Source organism: Antechinus flavipes, chromosome 4, assembly GCF_016432865.1.
Source record: "Antechinus flavipes isolate AdamAnt ecotype Samford, QLD, Australia chromosome 4, AdamAnt_v2, whole genome shotgun sequence".
NCBI lineage: Eukaryota > Metazoa > Chordata > Mammalia > Dasyuromorphia > Dasyuridae > Antechinus > Antechinus flavipes.
This window is the reverse complement of record NC_067401.1, coordinates 334,537,952-334,563,325: the sequence shown is the minus strand read 5'-3', so window position 1 is coordinate 334,563,325 and position 25,374 is coordinate 334,537,952. Positions and strand designations below refer to the sequence as shown.

Below are 25,374 nucleotides of genomic sequence, written 5' to 3'. Positions count from 1 at the left end.
TACATATATGTGACAAATAATATTTCATATATATATATATATATATATATAATCACTTCAGTTATCAATGAATGTCTGGGTTCCTTTTTGGCTCTTTCCATTATATATAAATATATATGTATATGTGTATATTTATGTATGTGTATATGTACATAATATGTGCATTTATATATGTGTGTTTATTCATTGGAAGAGGATAGGGGACCAGAAAAATGAAAATATAATTTAAAAGAAAGAAATACATATATTCCCCCAAATTAATCTGTTGTCTGATCACTAAAACAAATTCAGAAGGGGACTGATTTTTCTAATTATCTATCTCTAATGAAGAACCAGACACTTAGTCTGAAGGTTCTCTAAATAAAAAGCTAAGATGGTATGATCACTTCTTTTTTCTGTTTTTTTTTCTCTCTTGTGTTTTTTTCATTTTTGTTTTTATTTTTCTGTCAACATAATTCATAAAGAAATGTATATTTTAAAAGTTAATATACATGTATAACCAACAAATAAAAATATTAAAAGAAAAAGAAAACTTGGGCAAGACCATCTCAGAGCACAGACATAAACACTGGATGCTCTGTGCTCAGGGAGCTGACATTAAGCAGGAGTAAATCAACCAAAAGAACAACTGAGCCACTTCTGGGATTTCCTCTTCTGGAAAATGAGAATACCTGAATGAGATTTGGTCCCCTCCTCTGAGGAAAGAGGTCAGGTGGAAGCCAGATGTCGATCTTTTTTCCTGACTCAGGACTATGTCAGCATCCAGGGAAGATATCAGTCTCCATCTTTTCACTAGGGACTTAGGGCTTCCAGAATTCGATTGCATAAGTTCCAAGTCCTGTCTTTATGGGCAATTTCCAGCAATTGAATAATGAAGCTCAGACTCCCTCTACTGGATCAATGTGAGAAAAAAACATTTTCTCTGACATCTAATACATCTTCTCTACAAAAATGAATGTGTTTCATGCTAGGAAGGATAGATCATTGAGCTTGATATTAACTCTTGGAAAACTTCTCAAACAAATTATTTAAGATTGGTGAGCAGCCCAAAAGGAAAAAAGGGGATCACAATGAGTCAGTATGAGTTCACATACGTACACACACACACACACACACACACACACACACACACAAACCAAATTATGACTCATTGTGATTTCCTTTTTTAACATATTTTCTAGATTTTTAGATCAGGGGAAAGCTGTAGATAGATTCACATCAAGATTTCAGCCAGACATTTGATAGGATATCTCATTATATTCTTTTGGACAAAATAAACTTTGCATGATAATATTGTAATGCCAGAGAAACTGAGAGGCAAGGTAGAGATTAGAGAGTTTTTAATATTTTATTTGGATTTCTGAGAGAGAGAGATTTTCTAGGACCAAAGGATCCATTTTGCTCCCAGGGCTGATGTCTCAAAGCACTGAGCAGCAGCAGCAGCTTCAGCATCAGCAAGGAATATGAGTTTCCAATAGTTTTTACATGTGGCTCCAAGATTGGGAAGACAAAGGTAAGAAAGTGGAATCCAAGCATTGGTAAATGGTGGAAATTTCCAGGCAGGGACCATCAATTCAGTTCTGAATAGTTGGGAGTAGAACTATAAATTCTGATAATTTATGGGGGTAAAGGAGGTGTCCAACTAGAGCCAGGAGGTCTAGAGAGATAGAGATAGAGAATGTCAATTAGATATCTGAGATAGGACATTGGGAGTTTTATCTTTTGGAATGCCAGAGTGGCCAGCTACAGCCCTAATTATCTCAGTCCTAATAAACAGAAAAGGAGGGTTGCAACCAGGGGAATTGAGGCAGAACAATTCAAGGAACTGAGGCAGAACAATTTAGGGAAACTGAGGCAGGACAATTTAGGGACACTGAGGCACAACAATATAATTAGATGGATTAAGAAATGATAGAACTGAGATCCAAAAAGATCCTTATGATCACAAAAATCACAATAATAGTGAATGAATTCAAGATTAAGTTTTACAAGGATTAAATTAAATTAAATAAGGATTTATTTGAGTTTGAAAAACAACTCTATAAGTATATGGGGATTGTGGCTTCCCACCTTTTTCAAGAAAGCTTTGCTGGTTCTCATTAATGTTAGAATCTTCCCTCTGAGATTATCTATAAATTATCTTGTATATAACTTATTTGCAGATAGCTACTTGCATGTTGCCTCCTTTCCTCCGCACCCACTCTTGGATTATGAGCTCTTGAGGGCAGGGGCTGCTTTTGCATTTCCTTGTATCCTTATCATTTAACACAGTGCCTGTCACCTTTCAGATGTTTAACAAATGCTTATTTGCTTGTCTTGCCTTGACATAACTTGAAAGCAATTTATGGATAAACAAACAATGGTTTTTAGTGGACTTCATACTCAACAGGAATCAATGTCATGGGGCAGCCAAAAATCTAATTTGGTCCCACATCATATTAAAGGAAAAAGAAATAACAATCCTGCTGCATTTTATCTGGCTCAGACATTTGGAATTCTGTAAAAAAGTGCAAGGCACCATGATTTTAAAGAGACATTAACAGAAAGAAAAAAACTCTATTCACAAATCTATATTCTTTTCCTGACTCCATAAGAAAAAGCATTTTATAATAAGATATTTTTCAAAATGTACTTCCAAATTCCAACTCAAATTGGTTTTTTATGCCTCATATCCACTTGGCTTTCAAAGATACAGTCTCAATATCTAAAGCAAAAGTTCTTAAATCTAAGGTCCATGAACTTTTTTTTTTTTTAAATTTTGATAACTTTATTTCAATATAATTTGATTCCTTTATATCTTTATGTATTTTATTTATTGTGTTTTAAAAAACATTTTAGAGGAGGTTCATAAATTTCAACAGACTAGCAAAGGAATCTGTGACATATACACAAGAAAAGGATTATGAAACCTATGGTCAATCATTCTTATTAATAATAATAACAACAATTAGCATATATAATGTTTAAAAATTTTCAAAACAAATATCATTTCATTTTATCCTTACCACAACCTGGTGAGATAGGTAGATATTATTATCACCATTTTTGCAGATGAGAAAACTGAAGCAGATATGACTTGGACAGAGTTATACAGCTAGTAAGGGTTTGTAGCATGGCAATACTACTATATAATGAAACAGAGTAAAGGAAGCAGAGCCAGGAAAATGCTGTATGCAATGTCTGCTTGAAGTCAGGTCTTTCTGGCTTGAAGGCCAGTTTTCTACCTATTGTTCCACACTGTCTCTCCATTTAAAGGCCCGTTCCAGTATCACCTCTGACACCTGTTGGTTGTGTAAATGTAAGCAAATAATTTAGCTTTTCAGTGCTCTAGGCAACCTTCTTGAAGAGAAGATGATGACCTCCATTGGAAAAAGGATTTTTTTTTTAATGGAGTTTCTGATGTCAATGAAATTCCAGGTCTAGTCCCTTTCCCCTATCCCTAAATCCAGTATCTACAATTTTGTAGAATGCCTTCCATCATCCCTTGTGACTACTGACCTCCTTGGCTTCCTTTAAATCCCAAATAAAATTCAACATCTTATAGAAGTCTTCCTTAGCCCTTCTTAATTTCGGTGCATTTCCTCTTTTAGTTATTTCCTATTTATCTTGTATATGGAGTGTTTCCCATATCTTTCTTTCCATGCCTCTCTTCCCTCTACCTCCATACACACACTCCTTTTAGATTATAAACTCTTTGAGGGAAGAGACTCTTTTTGTATTTCTAGTGCTTAGCACATTTCCTTTCTCATAGTAGTTATTAAGTAACTAAATGTTTATTGAATTGAATAGTACAATAAAGAAATCAAGGTTTTTGATCAATCAAAGGATATTAGATTTTTTTTCCCCAGTTAAGTTAACCAGGAATCAATTACATTATTATTGTTGAGTCATTTAGGTCATATCCAAATCTCTTGTGACCCCATTTGGGGTTTTCTTGGCAAAGACATTGGAAAGGTTTGCCATTTCTTTCTCCACCTCACTTTACAGATGAGGAATTGAGGTTAACAGAGCTAAGTGATATCAGGGTCACACAAGTAGTAAGTCTGGATTTGAAGTTGGGTCCTCCTGATTCCAAGACTCGTATTCTAACCACTGGACTCCCTAGCTGTGCTTAGCAATTAGATAAACATATAATTCCTGAAAAAGCAAAATCTGCAGTAAATGATAATTTGTTTAAATTCCATTGAATTTAACAAAGGAAAAAAAAACTGTTTATTAAGTGCCTACTATGTGCAGAGCAGATATAAAGTTCAGTCCCTGTCCTAAGGCATACATATTTCATTTTATAGCAGGAAGTATTTTTGCCTTCTAATCCTTTAAACTAAGGGGCCAGGTAGAACTTAAGACACTTCACAGCCTAAGAAAATCAGAGAGAGTATAAAAACCTTAATTAAAACAAATAATCTTGGAGACATAAAATCAAAATAACTATACATATTCTGAGTTTCTTGGAAGAAAATGTTTCATTCATTACTAAGAATACATTATACTTTACTTGGATAATTTGACTGGAAATTCACTGAATACCTAATTTCATTGAACTATATGTTTCTCAAGCATCATTAGCACATACGGTGAAAAAAAAAAAAAGCACATTTACCTGAGGGAACTGGGATTATACTATTCCCCAAAGTATTGCTGACTGACTGAATTGTATCCTTACCCTAGAATTGGGGACAAAATAGACCTTTTCATCCTAAACTGTCAATAATATTATACTTAGATGTTTTTGGACTTAGAGATCCTTTTGTTTTTTCATCAATAATATAAATAACTCTCTTGAGAATTCCTATTTTGATTTCATCTTGTTTTCTGTTTTCCCTTTTGGGGGAAGACATCCAAGAATGAAAATTCCAATTATATGGATGTCTAACAACCTGGAAACTATTCCATTTGAGTCAAGAGTAGAAAGTAAAGACCTTAGGGAAATTGATTCCCATAATTTTCTATCTATTTCCCCCACAGAATAGGAAAGGAAGTAATCAAATAATGAAGAAAAAGAGGCTTGAATTATGAAAAGAGCTAGATGAGGCATAGGATCTAGGAATAAAGATTTAATACATAATTTTTTTTTTCAGTATAGGAACTTCCTTTAATCAATTCAGAAAGGTTAAGTGAATTGTTTCTTAAGGGATCACACAACCAATATGTTTCAGAAATAAGACTTGAATCCAGATCTTCTGATCCCAGTCCTCCACTTTACCTTACTTCTTATAAGTAATCTAACTAAAAAGAAATAATGATCTAATCTTGAATTTACATTATGTCTCATCTCTGAAGATCTCAAAGGACTAACTGGCAAACTGTCATGCCACAGTTTCCTTTGATTATTCTACCTCAGTTTCCCTGAATTGTTCTGCCTGGTTGCAACATCCCCCCTCCTAAAAATTAAGACTGATATGACTTAGGGCTAGCTACTCTGTTATAAACTGTAAATGTTTAATTTAGATAGGGAGAAAACCCTCTATCTTAAACATCTTAACCCCCAGACCTTCCCAAGTTATAAGAATGTCCAGTGCTCCCTCTGCCTTCCCCATCCTGTCATTGTTCTTTTTAATCACTAAACCCTATAAAGAATCTCTCGAATTACACATTCGATACTGGATACTTGGAAGCGAGAGTCCGATCCATTCACTTAATTAAACTCTCCAATAAATTAAATTATTATAACTCTCTAATCTCTATCCTGCCTCACTTTCTCTGGCATTACATTTTTGGAGGCCCCAGCGAGATGTTAGAAACTGAGAATGGGATTATAGATTAGAGACTTTTGGGTCTGCGTTGGACCTCAGGGTGGTTGAGGATCTGGGTTTTTTCTTGGAAGGTTAGTTCTCTGGGTTTCTCCAGAGACTCCGGGAAGAAAGCAGTTCTTCAGCCGCAGCCACGCTCAATGGTGGACACCTTCATTTCGGCCGCAGGAGAGTAAATCAGGCACAATCTGATCTGTTTCTCTGTTCTGTCTGGCATCTGGATTCCCAGAATTATAAGACACGGACGGGTGTTAACTTCTGAGAGTAGAGTGGCACTGCCTGGGTGTACCAGTTAGCACAACTCTGGACGTTCTAGAGTGTAAATCTGGGGTTTTTTTAAGACACGATGTGGTTCTGGTTCTGATTCTGAGGTTATATTAATGTCTTCTTGAATGTTGTAATTGTGCAGTCTATGTGTGATACTAATCACTGGTTCTGTGTGTCTTGTCTGACTTAGTTCTGTGTTCTGTGTGTCTTGTTTTGTGGCTTAAGGTTTAAGAACTGTGACTGAGAAATTTGGCAATTGGTCCAAAGGGACAGAAAAGGCTTGGCTATTTTGTCAGAAAGAGCAGTGTTCAAAAATATGAGGAGTTCTCCCCTAGAGGTATAAGTCTATCTATCAACTCAGCCACCTTATCATAGGAAATTCTGCTTCAAAGATAGGAACTCCCCTTGATTACCTTCTCAATCATTTCTCTGAAACATTTAAACATCGTGATTGTGGAATATTGTGGAGAAAGGATAAACTAAAACTGTTTTGCCAAAAGGAGTGGCCTTCCTTTGGGGCGGGATGGCCATTGGAAGGCACATATGATAGGGACATAGCACAAGCAGTGCACCAGATCATTACTGGTGAACCTGGCCATCCAGATCAATATCCCTATATTGATGTTTGGCTGCAAGTTGTCTTCTACCTCCCTTTCTGGCTGAGGACTGTGACCATGAAAAATGGTATTAGCATTTTGGTCACCCAGTCCCTGAGGACAGATAAGGAAGGTTGTAAACTGCCGGTTGCTCAAGAAAAACCGGAGAAGAAAGTCCTACAGGTCTCTCTGGAAGACCCCTTAGATAATTCCCTTCCCCTGCTGTATCTGGGTTCAGGCCTGTATCCACCTTTGCCTGGAAATTCCCGACCCGTATGAATTTTAGCCTGAAGGATTAAAACCTGTGTCTCACTCTTCAGCCCCAGGCCCTTTGTCAGCTTCTCTTCCTCTCCCTCCCACTTCCTCAGCCTCCTCTTCTTCTCCCGAAGGCACACAGGGACTTTGTAAAGCTAGCACTGAAGTACTGGCTCCCACTCCATTGCCTCCTGCCTCCCGTTTCTCCTGTGCTGTTTCCTACCCTGCCTTTCCCCTCCATCTCCTCTGTCTCTCTCGCTTTCTTTACCAGAGGCAGAGTCTCATACAATACTTTGGGATCTGTCCAGCCACCCCTAGTTCCCCCCAAACCTGTTCTCCCTCTAAGGGAAATGGTGGGCTCAGAGGGGGTCCCCTTCTTAGTTTATGTCCCCTTTTAAATGAATGACATTTATAATTGGAAAGGCCAAAATCCCCCCTTTTCTGAGAAACCATAAGCTTTGATTAACCTTCTTGAATCTGTTTTTCATACCCACCAGCCCACGTGGGATGATTGTCAACAGCTCCTTACTACCCTCTTCACTACTGAGGAGAGGGATAAGATTAAGCTAGAGGCTAGGAAAGCTGTGCTCGGACCTCGTGGGAGATCCATAGAAGAACATGATAATCAAGTAGAAGCTAGTTTTCCCTCTGAGAGGCTTCCTGGCACTCCACCTCCCATCAGGGTCATACTGCGCTTTCTGCTTATCACAGATTATCTTCTCCAGGGTCTTAAAGCTGCAGCCAGGAAGCCTATTACCATGACCAAGATTTCTGAAGTTATTCAGGACACAGAAGAATCCCCTGGTGCCTTCTAGAACATCTATATGAGGCTTACCAAACCTACAGCACTGTAGACCCTGAAGCTCCCAAGAACTATAGATTTGTGAGTATTGCATTTGACAGTGAGTTTCCTCCGGACATCGCAGAAAGTTACAGAAGAATATATCATGTTGATATATTGAGATAGCTGTGAAAGTCTTTAATACCCGAGACACACCAGTTAAGGAAGCAGGTAAAGAGTGCGCCTAGACAGTCGTGGCAGCCATGAGAGAATCAGACAACTTCTCTGAGGGTTCTTCCCAGCATCCCCATGGACAGCAGTCATTAGGCTCAGATCAGTGTGCTTATTGTAAGAAAACAGGGCACTGGAAAAACGAATGTCAGATCCAGAATCGTCTCAAGAATATCTTCTCTCTTGAGGGGGCAGACGGAGGCAGCCCTGGTTCTCTCTCTCTTCCTCTAGACCCTGAAGAGGCTCAGCTTGTTGAGTTTCTGGTCGATACTGAACCCACACACTCTAACAAAACCTTTGGGTCCAGTCTCCCCAAAATCTACCCCTATACAAGATGCTACTGGTAAAATTGTTTCTTATCCCTGGACTACTGAATGCACAGTCCATCTAGAGCGTGGCACTGCCCCCACTCCTTCCTAGTCATGCCAGACTGCCCATGTCCCCTTCTTGGTAAAAACTTGCTTCAAAAACTTCAAGTAACCATCTCCTTCTCTGAAGACCAGGCTTCTCCGACCTTAAATCCTCCCAGTCCAAAGCATTTTCTTGTCACCCTCCCCCTCCAGTTTGAACATATCTTAGTGGCTTCCCCTGCGCCACCCTCTCCTGCTCCCTCCCCTCTTCTCTCTCAGCTGCAAGCAGACTTCCCTCAGGTGTGGGCAGAACATAACCCCCCAGCCCTGGCTATTCATCATGCCCCCGTGGTTGTGCAGCTTCTGGCCACAGCCTCGCCTGTATCTGTCAAGCAGTCCCCTATGCCAAGGGAAACCCTCCTAAGTATTTCTGTTCACGTTAACCAATTAGAAATGCTGGTATCTTAGGGATCTGCAAGTCCCCTTGGAACACTCCTTTGCTTCCAGTCAGGAAGCCTGGGTCCACAGACTTCCATCCTATTCAAGATCTTAGGGAGATTAATAAAAGGATTGAAACCATCCATCCCACAGTTCCAAATCCTCATACCTTATTCAGCTTGCTGTCTCTTACACTGCATATACTGTTCTGGACCTAAAGGATGCTTTCTTGCACCTGCTAGTCAACCTCTCTTTGCTTTCCAATGGATAGATACCAAGGGGGAATTTTCAGGGCAGCTCACTTGGACTAGGCTGCCATAGGGCTTTAAAAACTCCCCACCCTGTTTGGTGAAGCTCTCCATCTGGACCTCCAAACCTTCCCCAGAGAACATTCTTACTGCTCTTCTCTTCAATATGTAGATGATCTCCTTGCAGCCCCTGCTGAGTCCCTTTGCTTGCGAGCAAGTTCGTGCCCTTGCGCAACTCCTTCAATCCTTAGGTTACAGGGTTTCTGCTAAAAAGGCTCAGCTCTGCCTTCTCGAAGTCTCTTATCTGGGCTGTGTTCTCAAATCTGGCCACCGCTCCCTGTCTTCAGAACATATCCAGGCTATCTGATCTATTCCGGTCCCTACCACTAAAAAGCAGGTTTGGGAATTCCTCACTCTGTCCGCCCGGGACTGGTGGCTCTCTAACGCAGCATCACTATCAGGCCCTGCTTCCTGATCGTCCACTTTCTCCAAACCATCTGCCCTGAACCTGCCACCTTGCTCCCAGATTCTGGTTCTGACCTGGCTCCCGTACGTGACTGCTTCCACTCCTGGAGGAGTCCCAGTCAGCAAGGCCTGACATGTCTGACATTCTGCTAAAAACCCTCACCTGACTCTTTTTACAGGCGGGAGTTTTGTTGTGGGGGACACCCGTGTTTCTGGGGCAGCAGTGGTGGACTATCCCCCCCCCCCTCCCACCCTCTGCTCTGTGGTCTTCTTCCCTCCTCGCTGGCTCTTCTGCTCAGAAGGCAGAGCTTGTTACCTTGACTCAGGCCTTGAGCATAGCAGAAGGGAACTTGGCTAACATTTTCACCAACAGCCATTATGTTTTCACAACAGCTCATATCCATGCCTTTCTTTACAAAGAAAGGGGCCTGCTGACCTCCACTAGGAGGGAAATTAAGAAAAAAAAAAAAGAAGAGAGACTTTCCTTACTAGATTCTATCTGGTTACCCCTCTCTGTTGCTATTATTCATTGCCCAGGTCACCAATCTGGTGAGACAATGGAAGCAGTGGGAAATCGGGCTGTGGATGCAGCGGCTTGGCAAGCTGCCACTTCCTCCCCCACTTCTTCCCTGCCTCTGGCAATTCCCACCCTTCCTCCGTACCTGTATACTCTCCCTCAGAAGATTCTTTCCCATCTTGGAGGGGAGGACAGAGGAAGGGACCTTGGGTGGTACATAGAGGACAAAATTTTTATTCCGCAAGCATTAAGCAGAATGCTGATGAAGGACTTGCATGATTTCACTCATTTGGGTGAAAAAAATGCATCAGTTATTGAGCAGCTATTACATAAAGGATGTCAGCCAATTGATCAGAAGTTATGTTCATAGATGTAACACCTGAGCCCAAGTAAATATAAAAAGAATTAAAGAGGCCCTTGTGGAATCAGGCTTAATGGACATATCCCAGGGGAAAGATGGGAGGTAGATTATACCGAGATACAGCCGTCAACAGCTGGGTACAAATACTTGTTTAGTTTTTGTAGATGCCTTCTCGGGGTGGACAGAGGCCTTTCTCACATAAAATGAAACAGCTCTCACAGTGGTCAAAAAGATACTAAATTAATTAATGCCCTGCTTCTGTCTTCCAGTAGCCACAGGGTCTGATAATGGCCCGCCTTTGTTGCCAAAATATCACAAGGTATTAGCAAGGCACTGGGAATAGAGTGGAAACTTCATTGTGCATACAGACTGCAGAGCTCTGGGCAAGTGAAAAAAATGAACAGAACACTTAAGGAGTTCCTTACAAAGCTTGTTTTAGAGACCCAAGACTCCTGGGTCTCCTTGTTGCCATTAGCATTACTTAGAAGTAGAAGCACCCCCAACAGACTGGGTTTAACCCCCTTGGAAATTCTGTTTGAGAGACCACTTCCAAAGCTACCTTTGGTCAGGGAAGACATAATTGCTGAAGTCTCTAACTCCTTCCTTGTAAAGTTTCTACAGGCCCTGCCAGGAAGGCATCTTTCACCTCCTCACTGAGCCTGCTCCCCCATTCCATCCTGGTGATGCAGTTCTGATAAATTCTCTACATCCAGCATAGACATGTAATTCCAGCACCACTCCATGGGCTTGCCTTAGTCCTCCCTCCCTCTGTTTCCAAAGCTTCAGGAAACCCACACACTCCAAAGCTCACATGGACAATGACCTTTAGGGATCTCCCTCCTTTTCTGCCACCTATTACTCAGGTTTAGAACCCTCTATGACATAGATGCCACTCTGGCTCCCTGCTTCTATTTTAGAGTCCCCATAGACTCTCTAGTCCGATTGTGCCTTGATGCCGGGTGGTGCTCACTCCCAGGTGATGCCTCCTTAAAGTTGACCATCCAAACCTTTGATCAGAAGACCCAAACCATCCTGCAGATCCCCCCGCCCCCCGCATCATCCTAACTGTCCAGTAATCTCCCATCAGAAGTAGGAGAGGTCCCAAAGGTTCACCCTTTATTCTTGGACAGGTAGTGGTTTTCATTTCAGCCATTACCTCCTAGCTCAACGTATAGATCACCCCCCTCAAAAGGCCCCGCAGGACTTTTCACTCCCCCCACTTCTAGAGCATCAGCCCTGGCTGATCCTATTCAGCCAAGGCCATCCCTGGCATCACCAGGTCTTGCTCTGGTCCAAAGTCCCCTTACCCTTCCTGACCCATCAGTTCCAGTGGACAGCCTCCCTGAATCCTTTGGTCCCCATTCCATGCTCGATTTACTGCCAATAACGCACTCCTATTTGAACTCCACAAATCCCCAGCTGGGCCGTGATTGATGGCTCTGCTTTAACTCTGAACCCCCTTCTTTTGTTGGAATTGCCCTGGCAGACTCAGTTCCTGGTGCCACTTCTCAATCTACCTGTTCCTAGGAGCAGCCAAAAATCACCCTTGGGAATCTCCAAGGCATGGGCACCTATCTCGTGATGGCTTCCGTAGGTCTTTCTGACCCTCTCCTCCAGTCCTGTAACTCTGACTCCTTAATTAACATTTCAGCATCCTCCACCAACATCATAGTTTGGTATCAAGCCCCTGAAGACGGTTTGCCTGTTGTGATGGTCTGACTGTGCCTGCTCTGATACCTTCCTAAGAAATCCATATCCTTTCTGTATCAGTGTTTCCCAGCCTGTCTGTTCTTCCAGGAGGGGACAGATGGAGCCATTCTCCATCCCATTTTTCCCCTTGGAATGTATCAGACAGAGACGTGCTCTGCCATTCCTTCCTCTCATTGTAAGGCTCGAACTACACCACCTCATTGTAGGGCTCACTACCACCCTTAGCACTGCAGCCCTCCTGACTGGCAGTTCTGGGTATGCTGAGGTAAGTGCACAAATGACCACAGACCTGATTCAGATCGAATCATCCATCTCAAAATTGGAAAGCCAGGTTGATTCTCTGGCTGAGATGGTACTCCAAAACCAAAGGGGGCTTGACCTGCTATTTTTGCAAAGGGGAGGTCTGTGTGCCACCCTAAATGAGGACTGCTGTGTTTATGCTAATAATTTGGGGAATCTAATAACTTGGGGAATCAGGGAAAGTCTGGCCCTGGTTCATAAGAATTCTGAATCTAGATGATTGGAGCAGGAACAAGGAAAGAACTGGTACCAGTCTCTCTTTAATTCCTCCCCATGGCTAACCACCCTTATTACATCCCTTCTGGGACCTTTGCTTCTCCTTCTTCTCCCCCTTGCCCTAGGTCCCTGCATCTTTTCTAATCTTGTTTACCTCATCCATTCCCAAGAAGGGGCAGTCAAAATTATGGTGCTAAGACCTTCCAAGTATCAGGAGGAAGGTAATTCAATCATTTGAATATTCAGAAGAAAGAGTGTGCAATGTTTTGCCAGAGTTTCCTTTGATTATTCTACCTCAATTTCCCTGAATTGTTCTGCCTGTTTGCAACATCCCCCTCCTAAACATATACTGATCCAACTTAGGGCTAGCTACTCTTAAGGTTATAAACTGTAAATGTTTAATCTAGATAAGGAGAAAGAGCTTCTATCTTAGACATCATGACTCCAGACCTTCCCAAGTTATCAGAATGTTCAGTGCTTACTCTGCCTTCCCCATCCTGTCATTTCTCTTTTTAGTCACTTAAGTCCTATAAAGAATCTCTGGAATCACACATTCAATACTGGATACTTGGAGACAGTATTGTCTCCAATACTGATCCAGTCTGATCCAGTCTGATCCAGTCAACTAATTAAACTCTCCAATAAATTAAATTATTATAACTCTCTAATCTCTATCCTGCCTCAGTTTCTCCCGCATTATAAAACCATCTTTATTTTTCTTTGTTTAAAATCATCTCCTTTTCCAATCATATTTACTTTCCATTCAAGGATGGGTTACTAAAGAAAAAAGGAAATGGATATAAAAGAGAACAGAGATAAAGTTTTACCGTCAATAATAAATGGTTATATGAAACCAAATATGGTTTCTTCCATTTTGTTAGAATTTCATCAGATTCTTTAAGTTATCATGAGAAAAAAAATGTAGCAAATGAAATCTCTTGATAATTAGAGCATATTCACATGAAAAAATAAATCCTACTTTTCCTAATTTCTTGTTTCTCAAGGATGGTGAGCTATTTCAGACACTCTATATTGTAAACAGTTACCTGTTAATCTTAGTATCTGATATCTTAGATGTATTTCATCTCATAACAAATCCTCAAACATAAAACCAAGACATTTTGTCAACGATTTATCTCCTGCTTGTATAATATACAAAATTCTAGACAAACTAAAGTATACTATAGTAAAAAATAGTTGCAAATTATGAAGCTATTTGACTTCTAAAAAAAAGATAATCACAACCCTAATTTCAACTAATTTGATCTACCATTCAACAAGCTTGTATGAGATAACAGATAGGATCAATAGGTGAAAAGCTAGAAAATTTCAAGCAACAATTTATGTTTATTGTGAAGAACTAATGTTGAGGTGTGAGAAATGAGGGTAAGAGATTCTCCAGGCAATGTCACAGGTTCCTGTGGAAGAATTCACAGTGCCTAATGCAGGTGAGGTTTGTGGAAAAAAAAAAAAAAAAAAAAAAAAAAAAGGTTTATTACACTGAGAAATAACTTCCTCAGTGGGCCAAATCCTGAAAGGATTTTTAGCCAAGGTAGGTTTTTAGCAAAGATGGATTTACACTGAGAAGAAACAACTTCTCAGTAGACTAAATTCTGTTAGGATGTTTAGCAAAGGTTTGGAGTTCAGAGTCCTCTTTTATTAGCCTTCTGAGGTTGGAGGGCAGGAAGATTAAGGGCTAAATTCAATAAAAGGTGGTAATTATGCCCCAGGCCAAGATCTCCAATTGAACTGTAGGTGTAGATCCCATGGAAGTTTCCCCTAGGAACAGGAGGATGGGGCCCTTTTTAAAGGTCAGGAAATTTTAGGGTTTCTCTAACCTAGGTCCACTCTCTCCCAAAGATGAGGGGGACATAGTTTACATCACTAGTGGAAAATTAGTAACCCTCAAATGTTCATCATCTTCATCTAATTTATTTTTTATTAAGCATGTCCTTGTTCTTGGCCTCAAATCCAGTTTCTGGGATTAGCCAAACTTTTACAAACTTCTGGGATTATCCAAACATTTCACAGAATCACTCAATTTCAAAAAGTTGGAAGGGACCTTAAAAATTACTTTATTGTTCACTACAGGAATCTTCTCTGTAATAATCCTGGTAAGTGATCAACCAATCTTTGCCTAAACAGTTCTAGTTAACAGGAAAATCATGAAGTAGCTCACTCATCTTAAAATAGCTCTCCTTGTTAAAGGTATCTTCTTACTCTATCCCTGGGCCTACTTCTGCTATCTTGAGCTACTGAAATTAAATTATATCTCTCTTTCACATAGTAGCCCTTCAAATATCTGAAGACAGAGATTTTGTCTCTCTTAAAATACTTAACACAATTTTCCAGGTGGGGATCTAATGATGAATAAAATGAGATCTATTTCCTTATTTAATTTGGATACTTTACTTCTATTCATGTGGTCACTATTGAAACCTGATTGCCCCCTACCCTAGAGTGTCAGGAAAATGGAAAAGAAAAGATGCAAGAGCTGTTTCCCTTCCAAACTGTGGATCATTTTAATGCTATATTTACTTAGATTAACAAAATCAAGACACTGTGATATCCAATTGAACTCAGTGCTCATTAACAAGTCCATGAAGCAGGCAAGAGTTTTGGGTAAGCATAAATATGTGAATGGGGATATTTCCTCTGAGAGTCTAAAGAGAAAAAGAATGATGATTGAAGGGACAGCATATACAGGTGTGATATTTTCAAAATGAAGCTGGAATTGAGTGTAGGACTACTTTGACATACTGGCCATCTACAATACAGTCTAAATCTAACAACCTAACCCTAATTCTAACCCCTCATTCGCTTTCATATCCCAAACAGGGGATGCTGAGAAATGAGAACTAACACTTCATTTCTGCAAGGCTGAAAAAAAAAATCCTAGAACTGCTCAAAGGGAGATTGTCATAGGTAAAATCTTCCAAAATAGCTAACATAATTCTGCTTGACTATAACACTCTTATGGTTTTTTTGGTGAGAGAAGATAAGATCCAAATTTGGATAATTTATGCTAATTATCCAAATTCCTTTTCCAGATTAAATCTATATAGTTTTCTTCTCTTTTCCCAATCTCTTAACAAGTAGGATAGTATTGCTAGACAGCCATAGACAGATGACATAGGTAAATGCCAAATGAATAATAAACAAATGTTCCTTATTGCTATTTGGGTGGGAGGCTCATTATAACCAATCGTCTCCCTCAAATAACAATAATGTAAAAGCCTCTAAATCCTAAACAAAGGCAGTCACTGAATTTCCACAATATCTCTATTATTTAAATGGATTGTAATCCTATTTTTAACCCTAGGTAATACTTTCTTATTTGAAAGGGAATATGAAAACAAAATGGTCATTTTTCTGTAAAGATCGCACTCAAGAACTTGACAAAAAGCTCAGGTACTATATACTATATTGTTCTCAAGTATAATTCAAAATCAAAAATCATTTTTATAAACTATGTGATATGTATTGTGCAAGTTATAAGGATATAAAGAAAGGCAAAAATATTCTCCTTCAGGAGGGTACATTCTAATGGGAGAGACAACATTCAAACTATTATAGTATACTATACATCTACAAATGGAAAGTAATCCTATAAGGGAAAGCAACTATGGGGAATAAAGAGTGGTGAGAGAATTCTTGAAGGAGGATGTTGGGTTATTTGAGTTGAATCTTGCAGGAAACCAAGGAAGCCAAGAGACTGATGTGAAGAGGGAATGGATTCAAGATACATGGGAGAGCCCACAGAAAAACATAGTGCTGGGAGATGGAGTGACATTTTTGAGAAACAGCAAGAAGACCAGTATCGTTAGCTCAAAGAATGTGGAGTGTAAAGTATAAGAAGACTGGGAAGGTAGGAATAAGCTAGGATAAGGAGGGCTTTAAAAATCCTAAAGAGGACTCTATATTTAATTCTGGTTAATGGTGACATTGGAATTTTTGAATAGGGTGGATAACATGGTCAGATGTGTGCTTTAGGATAATCACTTTAGCAGAACAAGATAAAGAAAGCTCTTGGCCAGCATTCATCACTTAACTTTTAAAGTCTTATTTTATATTCTCATTCAACATTCCAGTCAAACTAGATAACTATTCCCCAACTCCACATGCCATTTCCTGTATTTGCACAAGTCATTCTCTTAAACTGACTAGTTATGATTTTCATCTCCTGAAACATCCTAAATCATTGCTTTTCAAAAGCCTAGTTAAGATTTTTCATCTTCTACCAAGTAAAACATCCTCTATGGCAATTTAACAAGGTTTAAGCTAATCAATCAACCAGTAAAATAAAGACTAGTCAAGACAAAAAAGTAAAAGTCTTCCAGGTCAGAACTTTGCAGCACTCTTTCTAGTAGACTGCACTGACACTTAAGATATCATGGATAATGGATACTCAGTGGATATTAATGGATAATCAATAAGTCAGTTATTACTTACATTCTAGCATTATTATTTCTGGACCTTGCATGAATTTAATCCAGCAATAGAAAGAAAAGAAAACTAGGGCTCTATTGACTTTTGTCAGAAGGACTTTTGCCTCTGAAGGCCTGTGTAACTTTGAGTAAAACGCTTATGCTTCTTAGGCCTCAAATTCATCATTTTCAAAAAGGAACTAATAATTTTACAATCTACTTTTTAAGTCTCTTATGATCAAGTGAAATAACGAAAGTGAAAGTGCCCTGTAATTAAAGAGCATTATACAAAATTTTAACTACAGTGACTGTTAATAATAGCATGTCTTAGACATTAAAATCATTTATCAGTTTGAAAGTTGCTTTTAACAGTTAAACTAAATTTCAGTAATACATTTTATGAGTATGAACAAAATTAGCATAGAATTTTATGACTATGAACAAAATTAGCATAGAGTTTGGATTTGGAATCAAGAATAAGATTTATGAATTCTGGTCCTATTTTCATTGACTTATTTTGGTCTCTGGTAATTTTTGTGGTTGATTTGGGGTTCTCACCAAAATTTAAAAAATTAATTCATGTTCCATGTTCCATGAAAATAGAAAATGTGATTCGATCATCTCACTTATTATTCACTATTCATTCCATAAATGAATAAGTCTTTTTCAAAATTCATGAACAAAAGGGAACTAATGATTATTTTAACTCTGTTAAGATATCTGTTGCTTAGTCCCTGTTAGACAGACAGTCATGTTTATATAATGAAGCTCAACACATTTCTATGAGAATAGACTTTGATTGAATTTAGAAAAAATAACCTGTGATTAAACTTAAAGGGAGATATAGTTGATGAGTTTGTTATATAAGTTAATTTCCAGAAGACAGCATATTGTGTGGTGTAATATTGCCATCTATGATCATACCAAAAAAGTGAAAAAAAAACCAGGAAATATTTATAGTTAAGTTCCTAAGAATGTAAAAAACTTCAATATATAATATATTTACTCAAGGAAAAACCACCTGTGATTGGAAACAGTTTAACTAAAATGAAAATGAACAAACCTGTCTTCAGAGAGAGCAATCAATTTTAAGTCTACAGATTGAAATTATGTTGTTATTGTTGATGTTGCTGTTTTAGTGTCATATGCTTTGAATATGAAGAGAGAGATTCAAGCCATTAAAATCCTTGGAAGTATAAAGATATTGGGTATGCATTATTATTCAATATCGTATTAGAAATGCTAGCTTTGGAAATAATAGATGAAAAAGAGATTAAAGGAATTAGAGTAGATAATTATCACTCTTTGCAAATGATATGATGGTATACTTAGAGAACCCCAGAGAATCTACTAAAAAGCTCTTAGAAATAATCCACAACTTTAGCAAAGTTGCAGTATACAAAATAAATCTGCACAAATCCTTTTTATACATCACTAAAGAAAATGCAACAAAAAGAGAAACAAACAAGAAATTCCATTTATAATAACTGTCAATAGTATAAACTATTTGGGAATCCATCTGGCAAGGGCAAGTCAGGAACTATATAAGCAAAACTATAAAACACTTTACACACAAATAAAGTCAGATCTAAATAATTGGAAAAATATCAAGTGCTCTTGGATAGGTCAAGTGAATATAATAAAGATGACAATACTCCCTAAACTAATCTATTTATTTAGTGCTATACCAGTCAGATTCTCAAAAAACTATATTAATGACCTAGAAAAAAATAATATCAAAATTCATCTGGAAGAACAAAAGGTCAAGACTTTCAAGAGAACTAATGGGGAAAAAAAAAATCAAATGAAGGTAGCCTAGTTGTACCTGATCTAAAACTATATTATAAAGCAGCAGTCACCAAAACCATTTAGTATTGGCTAAGAAATAGACTAGTTGATCAGTGGAATAGGCTGGGTTCACAGGACAAAATAGTCAATAACTATAGCAATCTAGTGTTTGTCAAACCCAAAGGTCCCACCTTTTGGGATAAGAATTCACTGTTTGATAAAAACTGCTGAGAAAATATGGCAGAAACTAGGCATTGACCCACACTAAACACTGTACACCAAGATAAGGTCAAAATAGGTTCATGATCTAGACATAAAGAATGAGAATATAAATAAATTAGAAGAACATAGGATAGTTTACCTCTCAGACCTGTGGAGGAGGAAGAATTTTGTGACCAAAGAAGAACTAAAGATCATTATTGAGCACAAAATAGAAAATTTCTATTATATTAAGTTTTTGTACAAATGAAACTAATGCAGACAAGATTAGAAGAGAAGCAATAAATTGGGAAAAACATTTTTACTTTCATAGGTTTTGATAAAGGCCTCATTTTTAAAATATGTAGAGAATTGACTCAAATTTTTAAGAAATTAAGCCACTCTCCAATTGATAAATGGTCAAAGGATATGAACAGACAATTTTTAGATGAAGAAATTTAAAGTATTTTTTAATCATATGAAAAGGTGCTCTAAATCATTATTGATCAGAGAAATGCAATTTGAGACAACTCTGCAATGCCATTACACCCCTCTCAGATTGACTAAGATGATAGGAAAAGATAATGATGAATGTTGGAGGGGGTGTGTGGGAAAACTGGGACACTGATACATTGTTGGTAGAATTGGGAACGAATCCAACCATTTTGGAGAGCAATTTAGAACTATGCTCAAAAAGTTATCAAACTGTGCATATCCTTTGATCCAACAGTATTTCTACTGGGCTTATATCCCAAAGAGATACTAAAGGAAGGAAAGGGACCTGTATGTGCCAAAATGTTTGTGGCAGCCTGTTTCATAGTGACTAAAAACTGGAAATTGAATGAATGCCCATCATTTGGAGAATGGCTGAATAAATTGTGGTATATGAACATTATGGAATATTGTTGTTCTATAAGAAATGACCAGCAGGATGAATACAGAGAAGCCTGGAGAGACTTACATGAATTGATGCTAAATGAAATGAGCAGAACCAGGAGATCATTATACCCAGCAACCAGATTATACGATGATCAACTCTGATGGACGTGGCTCTCTTCAACAATGAGATGATTCAAACCAGTTTCAGTTGTTCAGTAAAGAAAAGAATCAGCTCCACCCAGAGAAAGAACACTGGGAAATGAGTGTGGACCACAACATAGCATTTCCACTCTCTGTTATTGTTTGCTTGCATTTTTGTTTTCCTTCTCAGTTTATTTTCTTTCTTTCTAGATCCAATTTTTCTTGTGTAGCAAGATAACTATATAAATATGTATGCATATATTGAATTTAACATATACTTTAACCTATTTAACATATATTGGACTACCTGCCACCTCTGGGAGCGGGCTTTAGGAAGGAGGGGAAATGTTGGAACAGAAGGTTTGGCAAGGGTCAATGTTGAAAAATTACCCATGCATATGTTTTGTAAATAAGAAGCTCTAATAAAATAATTTTTAAAAGATATTGGGTATGGATAAATTTCCCTTTTCCAAACCCTAGATTTCTTTTTTTTTTTTTTTTTTGCAATAAGCATTTATTTTATTTAATAATAACTTTATATTGACAGAATCCATGCCAGGGTAATTTTTTTACAACATTATCCCTTGCACTCATTTCTGTTCCGATTTTTCTCCTCCCTCTCTCCACTCCCTCCCCTAGATGGCAAGCAGTCCTATATATGTTAGATATGCTGCAGTATATCCTAGATACAATATATGTGTGTAGAACCGAACAGTTCTCTTGTTGCACAGGGAGAATTGGATTCAGAAGGTAAAAATAACCCGGGAAGAAAAACAAGAATGCAAATAGTTCACGTTCATTTCCCAGTGTTCTTTTTTTGGGTGTAGCTGCTTCTGTCCATCATTTATCAATTGAAACTCAGGTCTCTTTGTCAAAGAAATCCACTTCCATCAGAATACATCCTCATACAATATCATTGTCTTAGTATATAATGATCTCCTGATTCTGCTCATTTCACTTAGCATCAGTTCATGTAAGTCTCGCCAGTCCTCTCTGTATTCATCCTGCTGGTCATTTCTTACAGAACAATAATATTCCATAACATTCATATACCACAATTTACCCAGTCATTCTCCAATTGATGGGCATCCATTCAATTTCCAGTTTCTAGCCACTGCAAACAGGGCTGCCACAAACATTTTGGCACATACAGGTCCCTTTCCCTTCTTTAGTATCTCTTTGGGATATAAGCCCAGAAGTAACACTGCTGGATCAAAGGGTATACACAGTTTCATAACTTTTTGGGCATAATTCCAGATTGCTCTCCAGAATGCCAAACCCTAGATTTCCACACCATTTTGTCCCCATGTTATTCAAACTTTTGTGGCATTATTTGCTATAGAGATGAAAAACTATACTATTGATAAAGAAATTCAGTTCTGAAACAGAGACAAAAAAATACCAACTTGATTGAATCATGAAGCTAGATATTTTTTCTTGCATTCTCCAAACACTAAGCATGTGAAAATTAAAAAAAAAAAATTTTGTGTGTGTGTATGTGTATGTGTGTGTATTGTCTCCCAATATGATCCTTGAGGGCAGGGGCTGTTTCATGTTTGCTTTAGTATTCTCATTATCTAGTTCAGGGACTGTTATATTATAAGCACTTATTTGCTTATTGAGTGATTGTGTTCAATATAGAACAATTAATTTTTTGTAAATATTGTGTATTTTATTTTCCGTAAATATTATGTAACAAAGGAATACATTTGGATATATGAAAACCTGTTTCATGTGAATATTTGTGCCAGTGAAAATCCAACAACTGTAATGCTAGAGAAACTGAGGCAAGATAGAGATTAGAGAGTTTTTAATATTTTTTAAAATTGGAGACCTTGGATTAATTGGCTCAATAGGACTAATTCTCAAAGTATTTAGCTGTGACCTAAGGATTCCAGGGATTCTTATAGGGCTGCAGTGATAAGGGAAACAAAGGCGGGGGGTTGGGGAGGAGAGGGAAGGTTGAGCACTGGTGAGCAGGAACTTCCCAGAATGGACCATAAATTTGGTTCTGACAGGTTGGGGGTAAGGAAGGATCATAAATCCTGATAAGTTTGGAGGACCAGGAGTCAGGATGTCTGAGATAAAAGATATGCCCCCCCTATCTTGAAATAAACCATCTGTATTTTATGGTTCTATGGAATGCTAATGGTCAGGGTTCCCAGCCCTAATTATATCAGTCCTAATGGTCAGGAAGGGAGGTTGCCATCAGGGAGATTGAGGCAGAACAATTCAGGGGAACTGAAGTACAATGATTCAAGGAAACTGAGGTAGAACAAATAAAGGAAACTGTGGCATAACACAATTAATTTATTTAACCACATGATTCAGCTGCATAAATACTGCAAAATAATCCTCAGAAGAAACCGGAATTTTTTATCAACAATAATGGAAACAGACATGAAAATATTAGAAAACCAACACTCTCTTAGCATTGTTAAAATAAACCATAGGGTTACCATTGATTAGTATTTGTCATGAGAGGGTTCCAATAGTAAATCAAAAAGAAACTTGAATACATTTGAAAGAAATAGGGAAATTGGCTTGGATTAAACCAAGAAATGCTAAAATGGGTAAACATGTTAGAAACCATTGAAATTGTGGTCTATATGTATACAAATTTAAATAATCACTAAGTAAAAAAGTTTGTATATAGCCACTTAATGTCCAACAACTAAATTGGGGAAAAAACAAAAAGCAAAAAGAAACAAAACTTGAGAGGAAGAAAAGTTTTCATGATGGAAAAATAAATCTTGAATAATTTAATATCTTTAAATGAAATAGGTTTGTTTAGACTTTTTAGAATAGCAGTTAGTTCTTCATAGTTGCTAAAAATGTTCTAGAACCTGGTTTTGACTGGGATTTTTTCTAAAAAAGAAAGACAGACATCTCAGATTGAGGGAGACAATTCCTTTATTATATAAGTATTTTGAGGATAACTTAATTTAAATTAAAATATCATATATATGTAAGGCTAAAACTAGGGGGAAAATTAAGATTAAAAACTAGAAATGTTAGAGAATTATACAATCATGCTTAAATAATTATATTTTCAATTGTTCTAATTTTTATTTCATAGATATATACAACAATTGCTCATTAAAAATAGTTTTCTTTTCCTGAATAAGGGAAATGTTTGACTTCCTAGGGTCACTTTTTTTTCCCTCCTTTTCCTTTTTTTTTCTGATGTTCAGGACTTTTCTTCTCTGGCTCTGGTTTAACAACTACTTCTTCTGCTGCTAATGCCGCTACTCGTTGGCGCTCCTCTTCTAGCAACCTCTCCCTGTATTCTTCCCGAGGTAATAGAACCATATCCCGGGTCTCCTGTAAAGATGTCTGTTCCCCCCAAATTTAAACCAAACAAAAAAACAAAACAACAACAACAACAGTGAATTTGGTATAATAAAACAAATCCCTACACTTTTTTTTCTGTGATGCACAAGGATTCAAATCAGAAATGAAATCTTGCTTGAATAATACTTACTTATGGATCTATAATTTCCTAACTTTTCTGAATGACTTTTTCTCCCTTTATGAGCAGGTAATAATGTCACATATATAAATTTTGTTTGCTTGTACTAATTGATCAAATTTATGATTTATTAGTATAGAAGGTTACCAGAGAAGAGTTTCATCTACCAATTTTAGACCGGATGTGCCTTTTAAATGTCCTGACCTAAAAGTCAGCTCGCTACCCACTACAGTACACTGTCTCACATATTTCATTTTCCATACATCAGTAACATGAAGTTGAAAAAAGGTGCAATTCTTGGTAGATATACAATTTCTTCTACAAGAAAACTAATTCTAAGAGGAAGTTTTTCTCCACCATGTTTACACTGGGAAATGACTGTATATACACAACTGTCATTAAACTTTGAATTTCTTAAAGGCAGGGATTATCTTTTATTCTTTTTTAGATTCACTTCTATTAGCATAGTACTTGGCACATTATATGTGTTTAATAAATGTTTATTAGATGATTGAGAAAGAAGGTGATATAGAACTAGTACTCCTAAGGCTGCCCTAACCACCTTCGTAACCAAATTTCACAGTATAACTGTAAATAGTGGATATAGTAGTAATCTTGGAATCAGACTCCAAGACAGTTATTAATTGTGTTGCCTTAGACAAGTCATTTAACTTCATTCAGCCTCAATTTTGTCATCTGAAAATAGAGATAATTATGCTACCTACCTCACAAGTTTGTTGAAATGATCAAATGAGATTTTATATTAATATGTGATTTTATATTTTAAATAATATGAAATTGAATCTATACATGCAAATACACATATTCATATATACTATTATAATACAGTACTTTATAGTATATATAAAATCAGCTATATATTGATTAATTTTTACATTATGCATAAATATATAACTGTATATGTATATACAAAATATATAATATGTAAAATTAGTTTTGCTATCTATTAAATGGCAAAACATGGTAGCTACCTCAAATGAGACATACTATGTGTGGTAATATAGTATTAATATGTTCTAAATATTATATAAGTAATGTATAAATATAGAAATTATATATATATATATATATACATATATATATTTATGACATCTCATTTGATTATTTCAACAATCCTATAAGATAGGTGCTGTAATTGTCCCCATTTTACAAATGCCAAAACTGATTTTACATACACACACATACACACATACCATTTTGCAAACTTCAAAGCACTAAGAAAATAGTAGCTGTTATTATATTATTATTATTATTATTATTATCATCCTGGGAAGCAATATTTATTAATAACATTACTCTGAGGGAACTGACAGTCCTCTATAACATTGTTCTTCCTAGTATGTTGTCTTGTAGCAATAAATGATATTAGGAGGCAGATATACCTTTAATACCTCTTCAAATTTTATACTTGGAAAAAAAATTAAGTGATCAACTGTTAAAAATTCATGCTTCTCAGAGATGGCTGACAAAAAATGTAAGAGATATACATTCCTTAACAAATTATGTACTATGTCACTCTGCTCTTTAAAAAAGCTAGAAGAAATGGATATCAGTAAGAAGATGAATCATTGCTACCAGTACTGTATGAAAACAAGTCATTAAGACATGACAACAAATACATAAAGTATTTGCTCTAGAAATACAATATTATTGAACAGATTCTATTTTGACAGTGGCAGAGTTTTATTGGACTAGTCATACTACTACATGCATGGAGGATATTAAAATTCTGAAAACATTTTACAGCCATCTTGGTGGTACGAAACAAACAAATGAACTTATTAAATGATTTTAAAATGTTCCTCCAAATTTTACTAACTTAAGGACATAAATAATCTACCTTCAATGCTAGTTGGAAATGAACTTGTGCTCTTCCTGGCATATGAAATGCCAGTGTTGTCTGAATAGCTGAAGAATAACAATCACTAAAGGAGAAAAGTGAAATTCAAGAAATGGTATATGA

The 25,374-nt window shown here is 37.2% G+C and overlaps 1 protein-coding gene and 1 long non-coding RNA gene across 2 annotated transcripts in view; one reads left to right on the top strand and one right to left on the bottom strand.

Annotated features, from left to right (window-relative positions):
• The window catches only part of LOC127562306 (uncharacterized), a 58,291-nt gene that overhangs the window by 9,158 nt on the left and 23,759 nt on the right, over positions 1–25,374 (top strand). The window lies entirely within an intron of this gene.
• The window catches only part of ADGB (androglobin), a 257,841-nt gene continuing 255,280 nt past the window's right edge, over positions 22,814–25,374 (bottom strand). The window contains exon 35 of the mRNA XM_051997914.1: positions 22,814–23,254. Coding sequence (XP_051853874.1) covers positions 23,069–23,254 — 186 coding nt within the window. The 3' untranslated portion in view covers positions 22,814–23,068. The remainder of the gene's footprint in view (positions 23,255–25,374) is intronic.